This window comes from Convolutriloba macropyga, chromosome 2 (genome assembly GCF_964194025.1).
Source record: "Convolutriloba macropyga chromosome 2, txConMacr16.3, whole genome shotgun sequence".
Lineage (NCBI taxonomy): Eukaryota > Metazoa > Xenacoelomorpha > Acoela > Convolutidae > Convolutriloba > Convolutriloba macropyga.
The window spans coordinates 75,986,299-75,996,272 of record NC_134469.1 but is presented as its reverse complement, the minus strand read 5'-3'; the positions used below and the strand labels follow the sequence as shown (position 1 = coordinate 75,996,272).

At 40.0% G+C, this 9,974-nt stretch overlaps 1 protein-coding gene across 1 annotated transcript; it reads right to left on the bottom strand.

Annotated features, from left to right (window-relative positions):
• Positions 1–531: 531 nt before the first annotated feature.
• LOC142335000 (uncharacterized) lies at positions 532–1,110 on the bottom strand. The gene has a single exon (XM_075383329.1). The coding sequence runs from the start codon at positions 1,108–1,110 to the stop codon at positions 532–534; it is 579 nt and encodes a 192-aa protein (XP_075239444.1).
• Between the last annotated feature and the right edge of the window lie 8,864 nt (positions 1,111–9,974).

Here is a 9,974-nt window from a genome sequence, read left to right as displayed (position 1 = left end):
ATTAAACAGCAAAATATGGGACGTGCGCCTGGGAGGTGCAAATATGCGCCCATTAGCTGGAGGGCACAGACGAAGATCCCAGCTACCAAACAAGTTTGCTGCAAAACCAAAATCTTATCACCTGGCGTGATGTGATTTTGGTGATGTGATTTTTGTTGTTGTTGTTGGGGATTCTCTTTACAGAAGGGATTTCTCCCGATCAAAACAGCTATAGAGAATTAGTCCATGACTCTCTGCAGTGTTGAGTCACAACAGATCTGCCACGAGCAGACGTTTTCTGGTTTGTACCGCATCATTCCACATTTGCTTTAGAATTTTGTGTTTTAGGCCGTGTTGATTTCCGAAGTCAATGTGTGATGAAGTCTGTGGACTATCCTTTGGGTGCGAAAGAAGAATTCGCCGCGAGATTTTTCGAGTAGTTTTTTCGTTAAGTCAAAGTAATCGTCTCTTCTCATTGACCTGTTTCCAGGCAGCACCGGCTGTTTTGTATTTGTCGGTTGATTTTGTTGAAGACTTGATAGTAGTAGAAGATCATTGAGCTGATAGTACATTGTCAAGGGTAGTAGATTTGACAAACGTAGCTGTTCGATGTAACGCTGTCTTGCTATTTCTTATCCAGGACACAACCTTTCGTTGAAACCACTCCAAGTTTCGCATATCTCCTCGGTTGAAGTCACAGCACGAGGATCCGTACATTAGAACTGGAAGAATCATCGATTTGTAAAGTCCCCGTATGATGCACATATTAACTTTAAAGGCTACACTTCTTCTAAGGGAATAGAAGACTCGGTTAGCTTTCTTCATTCTTTCTTCTAAGTAGATTTTCCAAGTCAAATCAGATTGTATCCAAATCCCTAAGTCCTTTACACCAGCTGAGGTTTGGAGAAGACTTCCACACAGGTAGAAGTGGCTTTCTGGACCTTTGAACAAAACGTTGGCGCATTTTTCAATAGCTAGACCCATTTTGCTTTGGGTGACCCAGACTTCCAGTGCGTCGAGGTTACTCTGTACTTGGTCTGCTGTTGTTCCATCGTGGAGTATTTTTAGGTCATCCGCGAACATAAAGGGTTCGCCAAATCTGAGAGCATCTGGCAGGTCGTTGATGTACATGCAAAATAAGATCGACCCGAGCAGTGATCCCTGTGGGACCCCATTTGTCACTGGTAAAGTTTTCGATTTGATGATGTCCACTCGGACAAATTGTTCTCGTCCGTTGAGATAGTCATATATATGACTTCAAGGAGAAAACCTCCAATGCCAATTTGCCCTGCTTTTAATAAAAGTTGGTAGTGGGGTACACGATCGAATGCCTTCGCAAAAACAGTATAGAATACGACAACTTCACTCTGCACGTTTTTGTACAGCGCTTCGTGTATTTTCTCCAAGAACAGCAGCATGTTCGTGTACACTGATCTCTGTCGTACAAACCCGTGTTGTTTCGAGGAAAGAAACTTGGTGAAGTGCGCGGACAGTGTTTCGTGGATGCATTTCTCGAATATCTTGCTTTCAATATTAAGCAACGACACTGATCTTAAGTTTTCGACAAATTTCAATTCACCCTTCTTGCGGATGGGCGAAACAGCTGTTATTTTCCAGGCTTTGGGTAGCTTCCTGTTCCGCTTGACTGCTTTGAACAAAGTGTTAAGTGTTTTGCACATTTCTGTTGCCGTCTTGCGAAAGAGGAGGGGCGGTAAGCCATCGGGACCTCTGGTTTTAGTCACATTGAGCGTTGCCAAAATTTCAAAAATCATTGTTTTACATTTGGGAAAAATTTGAGATAGTGGAATGTTGCGGATTGACATCTTTAAAACAGAAATCTTTTCTAGGTGAGAAGACTGAGTGGAACTATTGGTTTAGCATGTTTGCTTTTTTGATGTTGTTTGAGCTACATCTTCCGGCGTAACTCATTATTTTTGAAGTGGCTGCAGATTTGGAAAGGCGCTTTACGTTTTTGAAGAGGAGGTTTGTATCACTTGTGGCTAGAAATTCTTTTTGATAGGCGACACGATAGTTTCACATAATTCAGTGACCAGGTTTTCAAGCTTCGTGACCTTCAACTTTCTGTAATTGGAAGGCTTCTTGTTCAGAAGTTCCCGCTGAGTTTTCAGCTTTTTCATCAAGTTCGACGTGGATGGCATTATCGAAGGAGGTAGTTGTTGTCGACGTTTAGTCCGTTGTGGGATGTGCTTTTGTATAAAAATATTGAAATAGTCATGAAGCTCAACACAAGTGTTATTTATGTTTGTATGACATACAGGTTGATATTTTTTAATTGACATGTCGATTAGCATTTCTTCGTAGCTGCCACTTCAAAAGCTGTGGAAATTTTCGATGGCAGCTTTTGGATCTTTATTTCCGATCTCAAGCGTGACCTTTATGGGCTTGTGATCGGTGCAGTTGTATATTCTAGAGAATTTTAGGTCTTCACACGCGTACACAATGCAATTCTTGAAGAAAACAACATCAAGGATGTTGGTGGCACGTGTCGGAAAATTTACTGCCTGCTGATACAAGTTTGCCTCAACTAAGTCCAAAAATGTCTGTTCTTCGTCATCATAACTGTTTAAAAGTGTCCAGTTTGTTGTTGGGAAGTTCAAATCCCCACAGATTACAGTGGGTATCTTGCCTGGAAACGTACCGATGAGTATGGTGTAGTTTTCGTTTGAGTATCTGAAGCTACTATATTTCGGATGGTTGTAGAAGCACATGATTTGAACAGGTTCAGATATTAGCAAAATTTGACACGCAATGCAGCACTCAGGCAGCTCTACTTTGATTTTTTTGGACTCTATGTAGTTCTTCAAAGCATTAAATACGCCACAATGAGGACTCTGGTTTAAGGACATCGTCATGTCCTATCTGTAAACAGTATAATTGTCCAGAAGAAATTCGCTTGTGTCTATTTTGTTCTTTAACCAAGTTTCGGTGACGCAGATTACATTCATTCATTTATATTCATTTGACAAGACGGAATTTTTAAAATTGAATCTTCGCCCAAAATTGATTAAGCTTCTGGCGTTTATGAGTAGAATGTTCAGGGACTCTAGTCATGCATCAGGTTCGCCTTCCGTTTTTTTTTCTAACGGAATCTCCTGATTTCCTTTGAATAACATGAAGTTTCGAATTTCGAGGAGTAATTTTTCTACACCTTCGTCGAGAAGCTCTCGTCTCTTCTTCAAGCACAAATTTTCTTTTCTTGATTCATCAGCAGTCAAGGCGGGCATCAAGAACAAATTTTTGTCAGATAACTCTGATCTTTTCTCCCTGCTTTTGGCAAAGACTAGCTTTTTGTCGTATTCGTTGGACAGTGTCACTAGCAATCTACGTGGCTTGACTCTTTATTTGTTGAAATTTCCAAGTCCACGCATTTCAGTAACTTGAGGTTCTACCCCGAGAAAGCTCATAATCTTCTTTACTTCTTCTGTTGTTGGGACTAGATTTTCATCGTTAGCTTTTTGAACGTCCTCAGGAACTCCGCTAATGCTGAAATTTTTGAGAATTTCATGATCCTTGGCTGCGGCGGCAAATTTTTTGTCTATCTGTGCCAGGGGCGACGCATTTTGTACAGATTTTACGGCTGACGCGTAAGAGTCTGTGACTTTTTCGTACGTTTTGTTCAAAGCTACCTTTAGTTTCCTTTCCACCATGTTGTTTATTCAAGTTTCCATGCTTTTTAGTTTCCCGTTGATATCTACTTTGGATGACTGTTCATCAACAAGAGCACGTCCTTTGATGAATTTGTCTCGCTCGTTTTTTTCAAAACATGTGTTGCATATGAGCATTGCATTTGCTCCAAGTTCTTTGATCCCGTTTATTGCAACAGTTGACAGTCCAGTGCAGGTGTCAAGGTGCAAAATACAATTGCATGCAACGCAAGCGTAGACAGGTTCTTTAGCTCCCACAAGTTTCTTACAAGTGTTACAGGTTTTACCCATATTGTCTCACCTCTCCTTCAAGCCCTTCAGAATAGGCAAATTCAGAATGATTTAAAGTTCAGTCCTTGGTTGTCCCTCAAGCCCAGGAACTTAATCTAGGGAAATCATAACAAGCAATAACTAAACAGATTAGAAAACAAACCAGAGCTAGGAGGGCTTTTCTTGATTTTTCAAATTTTCTGCTTCTCGTTTTTTTCTTTGAAGGTTGTTGACTTTTCTTGATGATGCGTCGTAGGTCGTACGCGTATTTTCTTACGCGGATGAGTCTTGATTTCTGGGAATGGGTGTTGGTGTAGAGCCTGATAGCTCTTTGGATAGTTGTCCAGAGCACCTTTCAGTGAGCTCGCAGCAAGTATGTAAATCAATGGGGACCACCATGGCTGCCCCAGAAATTCATATAAACTATTTAAAAGTGGCCGGCAAACTCCGCCATGCAACTGGCGAACAATTGGAAGTCGTTTTAATTTCTGAAAAAAAAACACTTCTCTCAAGACTACAGCATCAACCAAGCTATAACATAAGCGTTAACGTTTGTTGGCACTCAAGATATTGCCTCTGTCCATGTAAATGGAGCTAATTGACGTTCTAAATCTCATTTCAAAACGGCTACTACTTACAAAAAACATCCCCCGAATGCATGAGAAAGCGAAATGCGTGAGAACGTCCCGCAAATCATGAGAAACGAGCTCAGCTCAAACCGACTGAAGAAATCTAACGAAAACTTCCAGTCACGAGCACAGAAACATTTTCCTGGAAGCTGTTTTCTATCAACAACACGAAATAACCGACTAACGCCGGGCGCATTCATCTCCGCTAATTGCTTGCTCAATTTTAAGCCTAAAACCGCCCTTCACATCACAATTTTATGTCCCCTAACATTTTTGGGAAATCGCTCACTTCGAGATTAGTAAGCCGTAAGGCTCCCAGAGAAGTTATTGCATGGGAAAATCTAACGACAACCAATGTAGTAGTAGTCGTAGAAGTAGATAGGCTTTAGGACGAGGGTGATAGGATAATAGATCGAAATACAACAAAGCAAAAATTGGGACAATAGATCAAAAATTGAATAATTCAAGCTGCGTATTGGGCAATCAATTTAAGCGTTCATTTATTGGGTCTTTCCCATTATAGCCCCCCCCCCGCTTATAGAGCATGTAACCTATATTCCCTCTAAGATGAAAATTCATAACCACCTCCGTAACACAAAATCGGAAATCAATGTAGGCGAGCCGCTAAAAATCATAACCACTTCTTTAACACAAAATTGGAAATCATTGTAGGCGAACCGCAAAATCAGGCAAGTCACAATAAGCGGATGTTGGAATGGGTGGTTTGCCCGTAACAATTGATTTTACTTGATTTCTCATAACCGCATTTCAGCTACTACGGAGATATTACGCAATGGCTCCTATGAACTTAATGAAAACTTTAGAAACTTGCAAACATAAATGAGAAAAAATAGCGCTGTTTCAAGAGTATGATATAATCCCTTAAGTGAAGCATTGCCCTAATGGACATGATATGCTGTTAAGCAGACCTGACATCCAACTATTGCGACGGGATAGATGACGATGCAAAATCAGGGGATGCCGAGTGGATTACAGTATGAGAACTGGAACATGCCTGGCTGGATCTCGAATGGGACTTGACAAAATCTTATTGTTCAAATACGCATGGAGCACTGATATTGCAAAAATCAACTATTGCAAATACCAGCTGGGAACATCCAAGAATACCGCCGTGGATTTCAACATGTATATGAGGGAGGTTCGCACATGGCTAATGATAGACAGTTCCGAGAAAATTAGTGGAAGAGATTGCATGTTTGAGATAGATGCAAGTCTCTTCTGCAAAAGTAAATCAAACATGGGCCGACTGTATCCACAATTTGGGTTTTTGGAGGATAATGTCATCGTGAGACAAAGAAAGTCTTCGTTATAAAAGGTGAAAATCGGAACCGTCACACACATGAAGTGCATTGAAAACTGTTCAGCCTGGATCAACAATAATTTCGCATTTATGGTCTGCATATAAAGTTCTTGACAAGCATCCCTCTTGCAGTCATCAAACCGTAAACCATTCGGACACATCAATAGCGTTGTCGGTTGTCTATATAGAGGGTTCAAAACACAAAAATGCATAGGACTAATAGGGATATAATTGATTCATGTCTTGCGGAAATCTTGTTCAGAAAAAATGTTTCTCACAAAAACTTTGACCCGTCCCGAGAAGTAATGACGGCGATTGAAAAGCTCCAGCATTTGATGCTGATACAAAACAAAAACATGTAACCAAAAATTGTAAGCATAATTGATGAACAATTGTGCTATAACTTTTTTTTCGGAGGGGCTATATTTTTTGGGAGGGGGCTTTAATTGGAAACACTCCATTTATTATACAGCATATAACGTGATCTATTGTGTTGTTTTTTTCCATTTTGATGGATTCATAGCAAGTCCCACGGGCCGCTAACGTATGGCCATGACTCGCGAGGCATGGCCGTAATGTGGTAATTATTTTGCAGCTCTCAAATAATGCTTAAGGTCGACGAGTAAGAATAGAGACTCATTTTGAATCTATAGCCCCAATTTTTATGTTTTTGAACTGATGTCCGTTCTATGTATTTTCTGGTTGCCTAGGACAAAGCCAGGGCGAAATTTTTTCCTTCAGTCTTTAGCTGGCACAAAATTTTTGGCAGGTTTACAGGAGCTTTAGAAATGGAGAAGTCGCAGATGCAGTGTTCCATCTCATTGTTGCTCCTATCGAGGATTTTGTGATACATCTTTGTCTTTCTTGATTTCTGTTGCTTGTTTAGAATGCTCATAATTTGCGCACTCTGTGTCCAAAGGTTTTTATTGGTCTCCTTCTGCCTATTATAAGGAACTTCGAATATTCCTTTTTGCCGCGTTTCTGTTGATCTGAATTTAGGTTTGTCGTTAGAATCTAGAACTTACTCGTCTTGACATACTGCGTTGAAGAATGGAATTTCGTTTAGTTCGAGATACAACAAAACAAGAAATATGTTGAATTTTAGTAGTTGCTGTGCGTAGTCAACATCTTTTCCGCATATATATTCTAAAACCTATTCTAATACAAACTCAAAGTAGTCAACGCTTGCGAAGCTCAACCAAACCAGTTTTGGACGCAAAAAACTTTCCATATAGGGCTAGATGAAGAAGAAGGGCTAGACTAAGAAACTTAGTTCAAACTTTAAAGAGTATCAAAATTTTTTTGAACTCTTGTCTTTTTGAAAGTAAACTTGAAACACTTTTACTTGTTTTTTTGATAATGATCATCTTAGGGGTTTATTCTGATTTCCTATGACAAATAATGCTAGATGAAGGAATAAGTTTTTTTGCTACTACTACTACTACTACTACTACTACTACTACTACTACTACTACTACTACTACTACTACTACTACTACTACTACTACTACTACTACTGCTACTACTACTACTACTACTACTACTACTACTACTACTACTACTACTACCACTCAAATTAGATTAAGTATCGGTAGGCGAAGCGAGTCGAAAAAATTTTTAATTGACATGGAGGAGGGAGTTACTGTGGATTTCGAAGCTATTTATAGAAATGACAAAATTCTTTTCAACTTGAATCAAAACTACTTTGCCAAGTTGCTTTTGTTAATATTGTTGTGCCTTTACAGTAAGAAACTGAGGAGAGTTGATCCCTAGTTTGAATTTAAAAAATTGTCAATGCTTCCCTGCATTTCTGGCGGTTGCAAGCAATCAGCCACGTTCAGTAGGTGAGTTGATCGCAGTTAGCATCTACAGCTCTCTAAGACAGATCAGTCAGTCGTTTTTATGTCCGATGGGCTCCTCGGAGTTTACGTGTTGTATTACTTTTTTCCTGGTATATGAATCTATCTTAGCATGATTTGGCAACTAAGTTTTGTAGATCGGGAGTTCTGTTCCTTCTGTAGCCAGTAGGTTTGACCGCCAATACTTTTTTCTGTGTTTGCAACATCTTCATCGAATGGGATGACTCGCTAACAATGTCTAGTTATGATGAACTTTGTTTGTTGGGTAGCGGGCAGTTCCATCGATCGCTACCTTTTTACAATCATTGAATAATACGAAGTTCCGAATTTTTAATTTTTCACAAAGAACACCCTCCTCAAGAAACTCTCTCCTCCTATTCGGTCTTTGATTCTCTTAATAAACTTCAGCCTTCGTTAAAGCGGGAAGAAAGTAAAGGGATTAGTTCGCTTAGTTTTTGCGGTTTCCCACGCTGTTTGCCATAATTAGCTTCTTATCGTGCTCATTCCATAGCGTAACAAGAAAAGTCCGTGGTTTGACTCTTGCTTTGTCAAAATTCCCGAAATGCTTTGATATTGACTTTGAAGGATTGTAAGATAATTTTCACTGTTTCGGTAATTGGGACAATGTTACTCTCAACTTTTTTTTGGATCTTCAGCCATCCCTTTTTTTCTGAAGCTTGATGGGTTGTTCCGATCATCTGATTTCCCTTTTGATTTTGCGCCCTAGGAATTAACACGGAGGTAGCGTTGTCCAGCTTTTTGGTCGTCACTTTAGCACAGTTTTCCTCAATTTTTTTGAATGACTTCGAAATGACATTTGCAAGTCTCGAGTAGAAAATTTCGGTGAAATTGTTTTCCAGATTGGAGAGTTTTTAATCTATTTTCAATCTGAGATGTCGGACTCTAATTTCGTTAATGCTCTGGATCTGATCAACACGTCGCGTTCTCCATTGTCCAGACAAGTGTTGCACATGAGCTTGCAATTTTTCCGGAGTCCCCTGTTTACTTTGATGACAACGTTGGAGAGAGCTCTGCACTCGCTAGTAAAATGCACGTGCTGGTTGGAGCCCACACAACAATAGGTATTTTCTGAGGCAGCAATGTTATTTTTGCAAGAGGTACATTTTTTCGCCATTATTACTTTTACTTGAGCCCGGGAGATAATCCTCGACGCCATTAAAAAACTGAGAGAACAAAAGAGTGAACTGTTTACCTTAGCCCAGGAAGTTAATCCACGACAACAGTCTGATACATTGGAGTCCAAGGTGTATTCTGGTCTTGGATAGTCGTTGCTTCTTGCTTCTGATGAGACGGATATCACCACCGAATTTCCTCAGGAATGTCAGGGACCGGATTTGGAGTCTGTAGTCTGGATGAAGTTTCTGCTATTTGGCGAGTAGCTTTTCGTTTTCCTGCCTCCGCTTTGAAAGGAAGTCTTTTAGAAGATTGAGGACTGGGAGGTCGGTTTCTGCTAAGTGGCTCTAAGTATTTTTTGGTACTCGACCGCTGACAGCAGACGATGCCACAGACTTTTCAGTTTCTTGAGCTCTATCACATGTTGTTGGGGGAAAGTTGGACGGAGATCAAATGGGTGCATCCGGATGGAATTATTTATAATTTTGCGCCGCAAAATAAAACCTTCGTCTAGTGGGACCTCTTTTTTTGATTTTCTTGACGAGTTTGTGCCGTGCCCTGCAAATTTAGATGCTGTCCAAGGATTGCGAGGATGTTGAAATCAAACAAATGTCGTTGTCTACTGCGTTTCCACGTTTCAATTGCGTGAAGAAGACTGCTTGCTCCGGGTATATAAAACAATAAAAGTTCACAACTGCTGCTTTTGACATGCAATAAACTGAAATATATAGCCTGTTAGGCTGCTTTCCAACAGTGTGCTGCCTTTTAACCAAATATGGAAAAGAAAATTCAGGAAGCAATCAGGATATTTCAGTAGACTTACGATAATGAACGGTGCCAAAAAATGGACTAGAAAATCTGCGCCAGAATTTGATGCTCTCATTTGCACGTCACATATGAAACGATACATAGATTGTTTCAAAGTACCGATTGGTTGACAAAAATTGCAGATTCGAACTCAAAACATGAGTGCTTTTAACAGGTGATGGAACGGTTATTCAAAAAGACGTTTCTTTAATGACATAACCAAATTCGGGGGTGTATAATACCCAAGTTCGACCAGAGCTATTTTTGACCGGCTTTTACAGCATTAACAAACTTTCGGCGCTAGAACCGT